General features: G+C 45.3%; 1 protein-coding gene across 1 annotated transcript in view; it reads left to right on the forward strand.

Moving 5' to 3' along the window:
- The window catches only part of LOC149159961 (uncharacterized), a 40,154-nt gene extending 22,717 nt beyond the window's left edge, over positions 1-17,437 (forward strand). The window contains exons 4-5 of the mRNA XM_089434477.1: positions 15,870-16,225; positions 16,350-17,437. Coding sequence (XP_089290603.1) covers positions 15,870-16,225; positions 16,350-17,130 — 1,137 coding nt within the window. The 3' untranslated portion in view covers positions 17,131-17,437. The remainder of the gene's footprint in view (positions 1-15,869; positions 16,226-16,349) is intronic.
- The last annotated feature ends 504 nt before the right edge of the window (positions 17,438-17,941 follow it).

Raw genomic sequence — 17,941 nt, forward strand, 5'->3', positions numbered from 1 at the left:
ATTAGCTTCTTATCACTTAAAACAGTTGACATATTTGTAGGTATGAGCTCAGGTGGAGTTCGTTCACCAACGTTTTTTGTAGGTATGAGCTCAGGTGGAGTTCGTTCACCAATGCTTTTTGAAGATACACCTTTAAGACTCCTTGCTCCAGAAAGATTCACAAAAATTTTTCTTAATGCCATTTTCCTAAAAAAAAAACACATAAATTAGTAAATAAAAAAATTGTTGGGCGGGGCTGGGCGGGGTGGGCTGGGCGGGGCGGGCCGGGTGGGCGGGGCGGGGTGGGCAGGCGGGTCGGGTGGGCTGGGCGGGGCGGGCGTGGCTGGGCGGGGCAGGCCGGGCGGGCGAGGTGGCTGGGCGGGTTGGCTGGGCGGGGTGGGCTGGGAGGGGCGGGCGGGCGGGGTGGGCCGGGTGGGCTGGGCGGGCGGGCGGGCAGGGTGGGCTGGGCGGGGCGGGTGGGGCGGGCCGGGTGGGCGGGCCAGGTGGGGCGGGCGGGGTGGGCGGGCCGGGTGGGCCAGGCGGGGCGGGCCGGGTGGGCGGGCCGGGCGGGACGGGCGGGTGGGATGGGCGGGGCGGGCGGGCCGGGCGGGTGGGGTGGGCGGGGCGGGCGGGTGGGGTGGGCGGGGCGGGACGGGTGGGATGGGCGGGGCGGGTAGGGTGGGCGGGGCGGGCGGGGGGTGGGGTGGGGGGCGGGGCGGGCGGGTGGGATGGGCGGGGCGGGGTGGGCGGGTGGGATGGTGGGCGGGCGGGCGGCGGGCGGGTGGGATGGGCAGGGCGGGCGGGCGGGTGGGCTGGGCGGGGTGGGCGGGTGGGATGGGCAGGGCGGGCGGGGTGGGATGGGTGGGTGGGATGGGCGGGTGGGCTGGGCGGGGTGGGCGGGTGGGATGGGCGGGGCGGGCGGGGTGGGGGCGGGCGGGGTGGGATGGGCGGGTGGGAGGGGCGGGGCGGGCGGGCGGGCGGGTGGGATGGGCGGGGCGGGAGGGCGGGCGGGTGGGCTGGGCGGAATGGGCGGGGCGGGCGGGGTGGGATGGGCGGGTGGGATGGGCGGGGCGGGCGGGCGGGTGGGATGGGCAGGGCGGGCGGGCAGGTGGGCTGGGCGGGGTGGGCGGGTGGGATGGACGGGGCGGGCGGGGTGGGGTGGGCGGGTGGGATTGGCGGGGCGGGCGGGCGGGTGGGCTGGGCGGGGTGGGCGGGTGGGATGGCGGGGTGGGCGGGGGCGGGCGGGCGGGTGGGCTGGGCGGGGTGGGCCGGTGGGATGGGCGGAGCGGGCGGGGTGGTCTAGACCACCTCGCCCGCCCCGCCCATCCCACCAGCCCACCCCGCCCATCCCACCCCGCCCGCCCCGCCCATCCCACCCGCCCGCCCGCCCGCCCACCCCGCCCCGCCCATCCCACCCGCCCGCCCGCCCCGCCCCGCCCATCCCACCCGCCCGCCCCGCCCATCCCACCCCCCCATCCCACCCGGCCCGCCCGCCCTGCCCATCCCACCCAGCCCGCCCGCCCCACCCAGCCCACCCGCCCACCCCGCCCGCCCCGCCCGCCCGCCCACCCCGCCCCGCCCAGCCCACCAGCCCACCCGCCCAGCCCACCCCGCCCGCACAAGGCCACCCCCGGGCCGCCCCTCCCTGCCCGAGGGCGGAGCGTCGATTCCGGGAATCGACGCTCCGCCCTCGGGCGGGGCAGGGCGGCCCGGGGGTGGCCCTGTGCGGGCGGGTGGGCGGGTGGGCTGGGCGGGGCGGGCCGGCCGGGTGGGCTGGGCGGGGCGGGCGGGCGGGGTGGGCTGGGCGTGCGGGGTGGGGCGGGCCGGGCGGGCGGGGTGGGCGGGGGGGGTGGGCGGTGCGGGACGGGCTGGGCCGGGTGGGCGGGGCAGGCGGGGTGGGCAGGTGGGATGGGCGGGGCGGGGCGGGGCGGGCGGGCGGGTGGGATGGGCGGGTGGGCGGGCGGGCGGGATGGGCGGGTGGGCGGGCGGGTGGGATGGGCGGGGTGGGCGGGGTGGGCGGGCCGGGTGGGATGGGCGGGGTGGGGGGCGGGCGGGATGGGCTGGGTGGGCGGGCGGGTGGGGTGGGGGGGCGGGCGGGGTGGGCGGGGCGGGCCGGGTGGGCGGGCGGGGGGATGGGCGGGGTGGGCGGGCCGGGTGGGCGGGGTGGGCGGGTGGGCGGGGTGGGCTGGCCGGGTGGGTGGGGCGGGCGGGTGGGCTGGGCGGGGCGGGCGGGGTGGTCCAGACCACCCCGCCCGTCCCGCCCAGCCCACCCGCCCACCCCGCCCATCCCACCCGCCCGCCCCGCCCCGCCCACCCGCCTACCCTGGGGTGGGCGGGTGGGCGGGGCGGGGCGGGCGGGTGGGATGGGCGGGGTGGGCGGGTGGGCTGGGCGGGGCGGGCAGGTGGGATGGGCGGGGCGGGCAGGGTGGTCTGGACCACCCCGCCCGCCCCGCCCATCCCACCCGCCCGCCCCGCCCACCCCGGGGGTGGGCGGGTGGGCGGGGCGGGCGGGTGGGATGGGCGGGGCGGGCGGGGTGGTCCCACCCGCCCGCCCCGCCCAGCCCACCCGCCCGCCCCTCCCATCCCACCCGCCCGCCCCGCCCCGCCCACCCGCCCACCCCAGACCACCCCGCCCGCCCCGCCCATCCCACCTGCCCGCCCCGCCCAGCCCACACCCGCCCACCCTGCCCATCCCACCCGCCCGCCCCGCCCATCCCACCCGGCCCGCCCGCCCGCCCCGCACAGCCCACCCGGCCCGCCCGCCCGCCCCACCCAGCCCACCCGGCCCGCCTGCCCGGCCCGCCCAGCCCACCCTGCCCGCCCAGCCCATCCCACCCGCCCGCCCCGCCCCGCCCACCCAGACCACCCCGCCCGCCTCGTCCATCCCACCTGCCCGCCCCGCCCAGCCCACCCGCCCACCCCGCCCATCCCACCCGCCCGCCCTGCCCATCCCACCGGGCCCGCCCGCCCGCCCCGCCCAGCCCACCTGGCCCGCCCGCCCGCCCCGCCCAGCCCACCCGGCCCGCCTGCCCGGCCCGCCCAGCCCACCCTGCCCGCCCAGCCCACCCGGCCCGCCTGCCCCTCCCAGCCCGATTCACAGTTACCGATTCACCATGTGGTGTAAAAAAAAAAAATTGGCTTGGAAAATTTTTTAATTTAAAAAAAAATATATTTTTCATTAACGTAATTTAATATGAAAATTTCGAAAAAATAATTGTACTTGCCTTTCAATTGTGACAATTCTTCGTTGTATATATTGCTGATAGCAATATCGCTGCTCCACAAATTCATGAGTCTTTCAAGGAATTTCAGAAAACCTAGATGTGAGGCGAGTAATAGTGATAGCGAAATTTATTATATAAGTGAAATTACGAAAATGTTTTTCCATACGATTAGTGTGGGATAATTTGTTTTACATTATTATAGAGAGAATATTGTAGAGTTGTTTTACAACGGATTGAATGTGGGATTAATATGTTTGAGAGTATATTATAAAAATTAGAAAAAAAAGAAATTGTTAAGTAAATATGATATACTTTAACTATTAGAATAATTAATGTACAAGTTGTGATTTACAATTTGAATTTTAGTGATTTATTTCATAAAAATAAATTAGTTTATGTTTTTCAATCAATTGTAGAATAAAATAATAAAGGTAAATAAATCTAACAAACTTTTGGAGGGAAATATTTTCGCGAAAATTTTTGGAGGGAAATATTTTCGCAAAAATTTTTGGAGGGAAATATTTTCGCGAAATTTTTTTGAGGGAATAACTTTGGAGGGAATATTTCATTCTTTAAGCTATATAATACTCTCAGGAGACTCCATTTGTGTCATTCAACATTTTCTATTTGAAAGTGATGGATTGCTCTGATGGTGAAGTTTTGGTTTATACACCATCAACATCTTCATCGCGTAACAACTCTATTCATATTGATGAATATAGTGGGAATCCTTCCACTATGAATAGAAAGTCAATTCTTCCACTTAGTCCCGATTCTAAGGACTACGAGAGCAACACTGATGAAAGAGGGGATGGAGAATTTAAAGAGTCACAGATTCCACTTAGTCCAAATTCTAAGGACTATGAAAGCAGCGGTGATGAGGAGCATGATGGTGAAGTTCAAAAGAATGGGGTGTCACAATGTCCACTTAGTCCTAATTCTAAGGACTATGAGAGTAGCAGTTTTGAAGAATGTGATGGTGAAGTTAAAAAGAATGGAGGGTCACGATGTCCACTTAGTCCTAATTCTGAAGACTATGAGAGCAGCAGTTTTGAGGTGCATGATGGAAAATTTCAAAATAATGGAGTGTCAAAGTGTCCACTTAGTCCTAATTCTAAGGACTATGAGAGCAGCAGTGATGATGAGCATGATGATGAATTTCAAAAGTATGGATTGTCACAGTGTCCAGTTAGTCCTGATTCTAAGGACTATGAGAGCAGCGGTGATGAAGCGCGGGATGATAATTTTCAAAAGATTGGAGTATCACAATGTCCTCTTAGTCCTAATTCTATGGACTATGAGAGCAGCGGTGATGAAGCGCGGGATGATGATTTTCAAAAGATTGGAGTATCACAATGTCCTCTTACTCCTAATTCTAAGGACTATGAGAGCAGCGGTGATGAAGCGCGGGATGATAATTTTCAAAAGATTGGAGTATCACAATGTCCTATTAGTCCTAATTCTATGGACTATGAGAGCAGCGGTGATGAAGTGCGGGATGATGATTTTCAAAAGATTGGAGTATCACAATGTCCTCTTACTCCTAATTCTAAGGACTATGAGAGCAGCGGTGATGAAGCGCGGGATGATGATTTTCAAAAGATTGGAGTATCACAATGTCCTCTTAGTCCTAATTCTAAGGACTATGAGAGCAGCGGTGATGAAGCACGGGATGATGATTTTCAAAAGATTGGATTATCACAATGTCCTCTTAGTCCTAATTCTAAGGACTATGAGAGCAGCGGTGATGAAGCATGGGATGATGATTTTCAAAAGATTGGAGTATCACAATGTCCTCTTAGTCCTGATTCTAAGGACTATGAGAGCAGCGGTGATGAAGCGCAGGATGATGATTCTCAAAACATTGGAGTATCACAATGTCCTCTTAGTCCTGATTCTAAGGACTATGAGAGCAAAAGTGATGAAGAACAGTATGATGCAGTTTGTCCTAATTCTAATCAGTATAAAGGTAGCAGTGACAAAGGACAGGATGTAGCATCTTCAATAAGTAAACAGCCACATTTTCAACATAGTCCTAATTCTATGGACTATGAGAGCAGCACTGACAATGTACATGAGGAAGAATATCCATTAAACATCGAGTCAGATTTTCCATTTAGTCTGAATTCTAAGGACTATGATAGTAGCACTGAAGAAGGGGAAGATGAAGGGTATCCTCTCAGTCAAAATTTGAAAATCAGAGCAGATCATAGTGTGGATAACGTTCCTCTTAATGATGAAAGTCCTTATAAAAATGAAGATCCAATGATGGAGATGTTGCCAAGAAATATTGTATCAAGGAGTAGGAGTAGACCTTTTCGTATCAATGCAAGCTATTCTAGTTATACAAGGGGTAGAGCAGAATATCTAACGAGAAGAAGTTCTATCAGCGCTCTCATTTCAAGTGAATGTTGCCAAAAAAATTGCTTGAAACGTATGGATTTCACATTTGCATTAGAAAGCAGGAAGAGATATTTGTCAATGAATAAAAGCATGCAAAACTCATATTTAGTTGGCTGCATGCAATCTACATTGTTAGGTTATGATTATCATATTAGGAATTTTTTATTGTGTAGAAAAGCTTTCAAAATGTTTCATTCACTTGGGAATTTTCGTCTCTCGAGAATTCAAGAAAATTTGGAAAAGGATCCCACATTTTATTCAGAAGTACGTTATAAAAGACAGTTTGGGCCATTATCAAATACTGCAATGTCATGGATGAAAGATTTCTTTTCAAAGCATGGAGAGTGTATGCCAAATAGAGAGACAATACATATTCCAGATAATTTTTCAAGACGAGAAATCTACAACTTATACAAAGAATATGCAGAAAGTGCTGAGGGACAGGGCCACTTTATTACATATCAATATTTTGTGAAGCTATGGAAGAAAGAATTCAATAATGTTCATATTCTTAAGAAGACAAGGATGGGGATTTGCAGTACATGTGCTTCTCTTAAATCAAAAAGGGATAAATGTGAAGGCTCAGAAAGAGGTAAGTGTTCATAACTTTTACTTTTAAAACTGTATAGTCATCAACTATGAAAACATATTTCTTAATGAACTTCTTTTATGTTGTGTAGATTTAATTGTCAAAGAACTTCAGGAGCATCGCGAACAACAAACAAATGAAAGGAAGAAGTTGTACAAGCATCGAAAGAAGTGTTATGATAATCCAAATAAATATTTGGGTTTGATAATTGATGGTATGGACCAGAAGAAAACACTTTTACCACATTTTGTTCGCACACCCAAAAATCTACAAGAGGAAAATTTTATTCAGTTTCACTTGGTCGGTTGTATGGTCTTCAATGGGAAAATGTTGCCAAGGGTGTACTTCACAGCTCCAAATATTCATAATGATGCAAATCTGACCATAACCATAATTCATGATGTCATTTCTCATTGGTCTGGTAATCTTCCTGAAGTTTTGTATCTACAATTGGACAACACTTGCCGTGAAAACAAAAATCAGATTGTTTTTGGGTATCTGAACATGCTTGTTGAATTGAGAATTTTTCAAAAGGTAAAGGTTGGTTTCCTTCTTGTTCGGCACACTCATGACCATATTGATCAGATGTTCAGTCGTTTTTCAGTCACATTGAGGAGGAAGGAAGTTGGGAGCTTGCCATCACTAATTGAATGTATTAAGAAATCATACATGCCAGAGCCTGCTTTTAAAGTGTTGGAAGAAACTGTTGACATGCGAAGGTTTATTCTGGGATCATATGGTGAGGGGAAATGCATTGAACAACTTAATGACATTAGCTTCCAACATCAATTTCGTATCAAAAAAATTGATGGGAAAACACTAATATGGGGCAAGAAGTATTCAACTACTACAGAGTGGGCACCGTCATCAGGATTGCAATTTTTGAAGTTCATTCCAGATCATCCAATATTTGCATCAAAAATATTGTCATTATTCAGAATGCACGTAGACAGAACAGGGCTATAAATTATTCTGATTGCCTGGAAGAAATTAAAAAATGTATTAGATATACATATGAGTACTTTGACATTGCTGATTCAGTTTGGTGGGAGTCGTTTTTCAATAATCAAAGTTATCTCATTTCGACAACAATAAATGAAGATATACCTTTGAAAAATCCATTTATTTGGCCACAAAATGTGTCGAATGAACATGAGGAAGTAAACATTGTTGAACAACAACAATCTCAGGGTATTATTAATTCTTCACAGGCAGAGGAAAGAGAGATGTATATAGGTTCCAGAAGATCTCGTGCACAACGTGAAGCCATGGAAGACCTTTATAGGGGTTCAGTCCAGGATATTAAGGAGGGTTGCATGATTGCAGTGCTAGCAGATGGAGATCCTAATGGCTATCCATTTTGGGTTGCTAAAGTTTTAAAGGTCTTTATAGAAAATGAGGATGTTACAGGTGTTGAAGTACATTGGTATGCCACAAATACACACCCATTCAATGGTGTGTATAAGCCAGAGATGGTAGTTGACAAAAAAAATGGTGGAAAAAGAAAAAGAAAGGGTACAAATATAAATCGCCGCCGCACAGACATATTACAATTGAAGGATGTTGACATACTTGTTTATGACTTCAATTTAACAAAGAGAGGAACTCTTCGCTTCAAGACGACAGAGATTCTGAAAAGGTTGTTACCAGAAGGAACAGTGTTGACATGGGACTCTGCTGAAACCAGTCGTAGATCTAGAAGACTTTTGAAACCTGAAATCTTGGGCATGCATGTGGACTCAGATGGGGCACTAGTTGATGACAGAGAAGAATATGGAACATCTTCGTCAGCATCCAGTCACTCATCTGAAGATGTGAATTCTGATGGTGTGCAAGAAAATATGAGTGATTTTGAATAATTGTTTAAGACAGTTTATATAACTTATGTATGCATCGTATCTTCAAATAAAATGGATGTTTTCCATATTTTGTTAAATGAGAAGTTATGAAGCATTTTTATGTTGTTGGATTATGTCTTAAGTATGATAAATCTTATTGTTTAAATATCTACAATGCAATATCAAATTAGAGATATAATGTCTCTTTTATTCAGTGTACAAATAAAGACTTTTGAATTCATTCAGTGAAATAATTTGTTCATAATGTCATGTTTTTTTAGTTTTGTGGTTGAAAACATGTTAAATTTATACTTAAGAAAGAAAAATGATATTCTACCAGAAACATTAATGTGTTTTTCCTTAAAAGTTAACTTTGTTTGAGACATAAAAAATTGGTTTTATTAGCATTGTTTAAAAAGTATGAAAATTGACCCCTAAAAAAAAAATCATTATTCCAGTATCAACACTTTTTTTCTGAAGCTATATTTTGCAGGAAAATTTCGTAGAAAATTTCGTAGTCGCTGCCATTTTTAAAACAACCGCAAAATTGACACCTAAAAAAAAAAAAACATCGTTCCAGTATACACACTTTTCGTTTTGAGCACTGTTTTTGTGGTTTTTTTGGGGTTTTTGGGCCAGAGTTCTCGTTTTGAGTTTATAGTTCCCGTTTCAAAGTTTACATTGTTGATAACACTAACATCAATCTCTAATTCAATCTTCTTGATTTAAAAAGTATGGTATATCATAATTTTTTAGTAGTTTCTATAGTTTGTAGGTTTTAAACCCGTACAGAAATTACCTACATACGAATTCTAAAACACAAAAAAATAAACAATGCGAGAGCATAACACATAAAACACATATACACATATTTTCCCACTGGATCCCAAAACCGGGACTACCAGCTTGATTTTTCATTATGTTCTTTTCATTGTTACAATGCATATTTATACATGCCGAAGCATCCAATACCAAGACCGAAAACCATCGCGTCCAATACCATGGACCAACAATCATGTCCAAAAAACATGTGCGAAAATCATGCACAAAACCATAGGTGGGTCCGCCCAACCTAACATAGGGTCCAAAACCAAATTTTCTGGGGCATTACCCTAGACCCCATAAAGTGGGGTCAAAAGTGCCCTTCAAACCCCCTGTTAACTACGTGGAAAGAATATAACACAACCCAACGTTCTCCCACTTGTTGTTTTCTTTCCATAGGGGGCCACAAGAGAGCTTAGTCATTTTCCCAGCCCTGAAATTCCCATTGTGTCTCTACACCAAGAGAACTTCTCAGAGCTCACAGAATTTGTCAATGCATTTGCAGTATTCTTCAAAGTATCCACCTTTACCAGCAACACCTTTTTGTCTTCTATCATATCCCTCACAAAGTGATACTGAACATCAATGTTCTTTGTCTTTGAATGATATGCAGGGTTCTTTGCCAAGAAAATTGCACTTTGTCTATCACAATCTATCCTTATAGCTTCCTGTACTAACCCCATACTTGAACACAATCTCTGCAACCAAACTGCTTCCTTGCTTGCATGAGTGGCTACCATGTATTCTGCCTCTGTAGTTGATAGTGCCACTACAGATTGTTTCTTACTCATCCAACTGACTGCACCTCCAAATAGGTTAAACACATACCCACTTGTAGATCTTCTCTGATCCAGATCTCTAGCCCAGTTTGCATCAACGAAGCCATGAATATCCAACACTCTGTCCAATCCTAGTCTTCCTTGGTAGCATAGACCATAATCACTAGTGCCATGCGAATAGCTGAAAACCTGCTTTACTGCTATCCAATGCTCCTTTCCTGGTTTTGACATAAACTTTCTCAATACTCCCACTGCATGTGCAATGTCTGTTCTAGTACAGACCATTGCATACATCAGGCTACCGACTGCACTTGCATATGGAACGCGGGACATGTCCTCTTCCTCTTCTTGTGTCTTGGGACATTGTTTAGCAGATAACCTCACAGTTGTAGGAATAGGAACCTTCATTGGTTTACTATCCTGCATATTAAAGATATGCAGTATTGTCTCGGCATACTTCCTCTAGTTTAACCAGAGATTCCTCTTTGCCTAATCTATTTCAATTTCCATGCCCAAAATATAGTTTGCAACACCAAGATCTTTCATGTCGAATTTGGAGGACAATTGGATCTTCAAATCCTGGATAATTTCTTTGTCACTTCCAACCAGTAACATATCATCCACATACAATACCAGATAAATAACACAGACACCAATTAATTTAAAATACACACATTGATCTGCTTTGCTTCTGGTGAAGCCAAGTCCCCGTATAAATGTGTCAAATTTCTGATACCACATTCTTGGTGACTGTTTTAACCCATACAGAGACTTCTTTAACTTGCATACCAGTTATTTCTTACCCTTCACTGCAAAGCCTTCAGGTTGCTTCATGTAGATTTCCTCTTCCAGATCCCCGTGAAGAAATGTTGTCTTCACATCCATCTATTCTACCCAAAAATCAAAAGCAACAGCAACAAATAAAAGTAATCTAATAGAAGTTACCTTGGCAACAGGAGAAAAATATCACCAAAATCAATTCCTGGCACCTGGGAATAACCTTTTACTACCAACCAAGATTTGTATTTCTCATCTGTTCCTTTTGCATTTGTCTTCTTTTTGAACACCCATTTGCTGCCAATGGGATTCCTTCCAGCTACCAACTCCACCAGATCCAAAGCCTCATTTTTGTGCAAAGATGCCATTTCATCAACCATGGCCTCTCTCTAGAGTTTTCCATCCTCTGAATCTGCTACTTCCTTCATAGTTCTGGGATCATTGTTAGTAATATATAGAGTAAAATTTGAATAGAAAGCAGATGGACTATACCTTTCAGGTTTCCTTCTGTCTCGAACTGATCTTCTCACAGCCGGATTTTGTGGCTCTTCATCTTCTGATTCCTCCTCTACTCTAGAGTATGATTCTTCCTCCTTTAGCTCAAACCCTATCTTCTCAGGTTCCTCTCATTGGACTTCATGTTTAATAACATTTTTCACCTCTCTGAACACCACATCTAGACTGTATAGAACCTTTCAGGTGACTAGGTTCCAAAGCTTATAACCCTTTAAACCATCCTTATACCCAATAAAGATGCACTTTTCAGATTTACTATCCAACTTGGTTCATTTCTCCTTTGGAACATGTACATATGCATCACATCCAAATACCCTCAGATGTGAAGGAGAGGGTTTCATACCAGTCCATACCTCTTGTGGAGTCTTATCCTCCAACATTGATGAAGGTGACTTGTTGACCAGGTAACATGCAGTATCCACCACCTCTGCCCAGAATTCTTGTCCTAACCCCGCACCACTGATCATGCTTCTTGCCCTTTCCATCAACGTCTTATTCATTATTTTTGCAACTCCATTTTGTTGAGGTGTATATGGAGTAGTCTTCTGCCATGCTATACCACACTTCATACAGAATTCCTCAAATTCCTTACTACAAAACTCTCCACCATTATCTGTCCTCGACACCTTTATCTTCTTCTTTGTCTGGTTTTCCACCAGAGCCTTAAATTCTTTAAACCTATCAAAGACTTCAGATTTCTTCTTAAGGAAATATATCCATATATTCCTTGAGAAGTCATCTATAAATGATACATAGTACACAGACTTACCCAGTGATGGAACCTTCACAAGTCCAAACACATCACTGTGTATAAGTTCTAATATCTATTTCGCCCTCTTACAACCAAAGGGGAAACTCACCCGATTCTACTTCCCATATACACAATTTTCACAGAAATCAAAATCTAGAGAGCTATTACTCATACCTTCTACCATACCTTTACCATGAAGTATTTGAAGGCCCTTCTCTCCAATATGTCCAAGCCTTTGATGCCACAGCATGGTCCTCTCTCCAGAGATGACTAGATTTTCTACTCCACTTTCAGGAACCAAAAAACTGTTGCACCCATCAATAACAGTGCTACCTTGTAGCTTGTATAGAGTTCTAGTCCGAACTCCCTGGATCAATACCAATGCTCCCCGAACCATCTTGTAGGTATCCTTCTCGAACACTGTTTTTACACCTGCATCATCCAACTTGCTTACAGAAATCCGATTTATGGCCAGTGTAGGAATATGTAGAACACTCGAAAGTGTTCTAACCCTTCCACCTTGCAACTTCAACTTTACTTTTCCACGACCAATGATTCTAGCCTTCTTTTCATCCCCCAAGAATACATCACCACCATCATATTTCTCATACTCAGAGAACCACTCTCTATGGGGAGTGAAGTGAAAGGATGCACTTGAATCAATCAACCATGCCTCATGATCTACATGTGTACTTGAAGAAGTCAAGTACACATCCCCACCTTCATTTGAGGTGGTTTTCACCTCTGTAGAAGGAGCATCATCAGAACCCTTTCCTTTATCAAAAGCTTTAAATTTGTAGTCCCTTTTGAAGTGCCCTTCCTTTCCACATTTCCAGCACACCACCTTTACAGATTTTCCTGGAGATTTAGATCTCCCTCTAGATTTAGATGTCCCACTTGATGACTTATTTTTGTTTCTGTTTTGGGACCATCCTCGTACAGATAAGGCATCACCATTCTAGCTCTCCATATTTTTCCGTCTCATCTCCTCCGTCAGCAAGGATGAGACTATTTCATCAAAATGCAAGGCAGTTGCATTGCTACCTATTGCAATAACCAGACTATCCCATGAATCTGGTAGAGAACACAACAAACTAATTCACTTGTATTCATCTGAAATTTTGATATCAATAGGTGCTAACTGCTTACCACAGTATTAAACACATTCAGATGCTCTGTCACCGAGTCTCCATCTTTCATCCTCAGGTTATACAACTTTTTCTGCAGGAATAGTTTATTCACCAGAGACTTAGATTGGTACAAATTCTCTAACTTGTCCCACAAATCCTTTGTCGTAGCTTCCGCTAATACATTCAACAATACTAAATCTGAAACACGCAATCATATTGTGCTCTTTTCCTTACAATCCAACTTCTTCCATTCTTCATCGGTCACTCCCGTTGGTTTAGTACCTAGATCTACTTCGATCCACTGATCTTTATCCACCATTAGATCCTCCATATTGAGTTTCCACAGCTCAAAACTCTGACCATTAAATTTCTCAGTCTCTATCTTTCTACCACTCGCCATCTTCTTTGACCACCAGAATCAATCTCGCAGATCTCCCACTAAACAGGGTCTACCACAGGCCTGAGAGAAACCCCTCAACAACAAAGGCATCCCCTTGAAGCCAAAAACAGCTTTGAGACCAAATGTAGGTTTTAACCCCATATAGAAATTACCTACATACGAATTCTAAAACACAGAAAAATAAAAAATTCCAGAGCATAACACATAAAAACACATGTACACAGAGATTTTCCCACTGGATCCCAAAACCGAGACTACCAGCTTGATTTTTCATTATGTTCCTTTCAATGTTACAATATATATTTATACATGTCGAAGCATCCAATACCATGGACCGAAAACCATCACGTCCAATACCATGGATTGAAAACCATCGCGTCCAAAAAACATGTGTGAAAATCATGCATAAAACCATAGGTGGGTCCACCCAACCTAACATAGGGTCAAAACCAAAATTTTCTGGGGCGCTACCCCGGACCCCATAAAGTGGGGTTACGGGTGCCCTTCAAACCCCTTGTTAACTACGTGGACAGAATATAACACAACCCAACATAGTTATATCTCCAATGTTAGCTAACTACTAGATTCAATGAATGTCACCAATTATGTCATTTTGTGACCTTAATGACTTGGCATCATATGCCCAAATCACTAGAACGAAATTCCTAACTGAAGAGTTCTTAATACCACAACTCGAAGGATGGGAGTTCTTTTATAGTGAAGGTAGTCCAAATGCCCTATTACTGACTAGCCAAATTAACATGCACCTCAGTCTTCCTACATTGGCTCCCACAGTGGTTGAAAGGTCAAGGGATCACCCCCATTTCTGTTATGTGCCAACACTTTTTCCCGTGACTAGATTGAAGGCCATGACTAGGTTAAACTACCCAACTTCTAACATTTTCCTTTGTTTTTAAGCATGCAACTCATTTAATGTCGAAGACCAACAAAATAAAATACACAAGAAAGCTTCACCATAACAACCTCCTAATGCAATCTTCAACGTCTCTACCACATCATCTTGTTAACGTCATGTCTGCATCATCCTAACATCATCAATGCCTATGTGGTGCCATGTGTGCCTCTTTTCCACCCAAAAAGTCAAAATCTGCATGTCATATGTCATATTCCTGGGGTGCCATATAACCTTGTACTGATGTCATCTTTCCACCATGGCTACCACATCATCATCCTACTCACCATCATGAGCCAATAGAAGTGCACCATGTGTCATGCATGCACCAGGTCCCACATAAGTAAGGAGTCAGGGGTCCAGGGAGTTCATTCCCTATTTTCCTGTAGCAAGACCTAATTGATCGAGGTCTCGACTAGGTCGAAGGCCTAATTGGCCTAGTTTGGGCTCATGAACTATATTAAAAATTCAACTAGCCATAACTCCTTCATCCTTAGGATTTTTCCAAACCTTCATATACTATTGGAAAGGTATTTCCAAGGCCTATCCATCTGTACCATTTCTAGGAGAAAATCAGAAAATCTCTTGAGGCATAAGTGCCTTCAACGACTGGGTCACCAAACCATCATAGTTATATTTTAGTTTCCTCACTTTTCCTACTATTATGATGGTCCTCTACTAATAAATGCAGCTACCATAGGATTCACCTTGAACTTGAATTTTCTTGGTAAGCTCCATGGAACTGCCGCCGTTGACATAAATGATAACATGTTTCCCAATGAATTCCTTCTCTGATCCAACAATTTCTTGGCACTTCCCCTTTCCTAGTGTTTTTTTTCTTCAATCAAACAAATTGCTCAACTTCCTATCCTTGTATCTCAAGCTAATGACTTCAAAAATAACTCCTATCACTAAATTAAGTGAATCAAAATTCCACACAAGGTATTTGTCTTAAAAGGTTTTTATCCTCCTTCTATTTAAATTCACATTCTCAAAACCCTTATATGTCTCCGTCTCTCATTTTAGGGATGTATTCCACATGCACTCAATTCCTCCCCCATTTTATTGCATTAGATTGCTAATGGATATTGTAACATGCCTCAATATTTACCAAATCAATGTAACATCTGGAATTTACACCCAATTATTTTTCTATATCACTCTTCTTGATTACTATTCTTTTCCTTTTCGTTATCATCATGATAGGAAGCACTAGAATCTACTATCTCAATTTTTTTTCCTCGTAGTATGAAAAACTATCCCTTTTTTTAAAGATCCTTTTACCTTAAATTGCTAAGGTTAGCTATTGTATTTAGACCATTATTGTTTTAATTTCATATAGACATAAATATTCTTATTTGATCATAAAGGGGGGCATTATCGTAAAAAAATATTAAGTAGCAATACCATGTTATAGCCATATAATAAATTTAATCCTTAATACCTAGTCATTTGAATAGTCTAGGTTATTGGAGTAGTCTAACGAGGCGAAGGAATTGTCCGGTTTTCGGTGCCACCCAGAAAAACCTCTGGCTCCGGCCACCGGACAATTCCTCCGCCCTCCGCCACCCTACGCGAGCTCCGCCCACCTCCGCCACCGCCAGCTCCGCCACCTCCCGCATTAACTGCGTCTGACAGGAGGATCGACTTCCATCGCTGTCTGTCGCCGTGAGTTAATTCCGAAATTTCAATTCGAATTCCGGTTTTCCGCGGGCTGCTCCTAACCAATTCGACCTGGCACTCCGCAGCTCCCTCCCCTGCAGCTCCCTCCCCTGCAGTTCACCAGGTCACCAGAACACTCCGAAAACTCACAGAACGGGCTAACTCGTGCCTGCAGCTCACCAGCACAACGGAAAAACTCACTCCGACGCTCTGCAGCTCACCACCTGCACCAGCCAGGACCGTCACTAGAACTGCAATGTAGAGCAGCAGAAGAGATTAGATTTCTCGCAAAGGATGATGATGAAGCTCGTTCTTACATGGGTGCCAATGGTTTCATTCACATGCTTGTGAACTTCCTACGTTCTGCTATTGATGCATGTAATGCCCAAGCACAAGAGACTGGAGCTTTGGCGCTTTTCAATATTGGTGTGAATAATAACAGGTAGAAGGATGTCTGAAATATTTTTTAGTTTATCAAAATACACAAGTCTAGCAGATGTGATTTATTCTTTTACTAATCATCTTAAAACATTTTTGCTTACTTGTGTTCATGCTTTGTATTGTAGGAACAAAGCAGCAATCTTGGCTGCAGGTGCAGTGCCTCTTTTGTTGGATCTTCTTGATTCTGAAACATCTGAAGTAGTTGTAGCTGTCTTGCTTATGTTATCTAGTTTAGAAGTTAATAAAGCTAGCATTGGAGCTTTTAGAGCAATACCTCTTCTCATTAAACTGATGGACTCGGAATCTAACCAATGTAGACAAGATGCTATAAATGCCTTGTATAATTTATCAACATTCAAGGGAAACAGGTCCTACATGGTATCTGCAGGAGTTGTTTCCAGGCTTGCTCATCTTCTTCTTGTTGCAGAGGGTGACTGTACAGAAAAATGCCTTACAATTTTGTATAACCTTGCTTCTACTGAAGAGGGCAGAGCAACAATTGTTGATACGGAAGGTTGCATTGGAACCATTTCAGATATACTTGATACAGATACAACCATTGCACAAGTACAAGCAGCAACATCTCTCTTATTGTTATGTACTAATAGTTTTGAGCACAGTCAAATGGTTTTAAGGGAAGGGGTCATTCCTTATTTGGTTACTCTTTCTATGAATGGAAGCCCAAGGGGAAAGGACAAAGCACAGAAATTGCTACAACATTTCAGAGAGCAGCGACAGCAAGATGTTTCCTGCCAGTCTTCTACAGCTGTGTGTACCCCTCAGCCATCAATCTATGGGGAGAGCTTGAAGGAAAATAAAACAACTCATAGAACAACTTCCAAAAAGATTGGCCGAACATTAAGCCTCTTTTGGAAGGCAAAGTCATTTGCTTTTTATCAGTGTTAGTATATGCGAACCAAATGGAGGCAGAACGTTTATCTTTAGTTTCTGCTGGAAGTCCTTGTAAATCAATTTCGTTTGTTGTACGGTTCTAAATTTTCTACGTAGTTGGGACCATTCAGAGGCTGCCCTGACTGTTTGTTGTAACGAAGTTAGGAATTGAATCATCTCATAGCTTGATGATTTAGGAATATACTGTACAAAAGTTTCAGAGGTGAAAAATAATTAGATAACACTGCTTTGTCGCAGATTTGTACATTATCACAGAGAGGATAATTACCTCTTTCAGTAGATGTGATGTTCTTCTATTCTAGTATAGCCTGTAAATATATATCGGAGATTTAGTTTTATCATCACATATTAATACATTCCAGACCAACTTCTCCTTGTTTATTGGATCATACTGAGTTTGCACTTGTTAATCTGTTGCTGCTACCAATAGATGTGTAAAATTTTCTTTTCAAGGTGGCCTATGGGGAGTGGTGATTGCTATGTTTCTTGAAGTAATTGTGGCTGGTATAGTATTGTCTGTCCACCAAAGGACAGGAAACAAGAGATCAACGCACACGGGGTTATGTAATCAATCTTTCTCCTCCCATCTAAACGTTGTATAAAAATGTTTATTTTCCAAGGTATATTTTTAAAAAATGCTGCATATATTACATTGTAAATCAAGGATACAAGTACATTAATATTGTACTTATTCTAAGAAAATTTTAAAGGGAAACATTCGACCACGCATATAGTTGAATAATTAAAACAAAAAGGCACAAATTCCACAGGTGGCTAGAATTAATGAACAAATTTGAGTATGCTA

This window comes from Pinus tabuliformis, chromosome 5_2 (assembly GCF_031772625.1).
Source record: "Pinus tabuliformis cultivar Carrire ecotype Pingquan chromosome 5_2, CPIR1, whole genome shotgun sequence".
Taxonomy (NCBI): Eukaryota; Viridiplantae; Streptophyta; class Pinopsida; order Pinales; family Pinaceae; genus Pinus; species Pinus tabuliformis.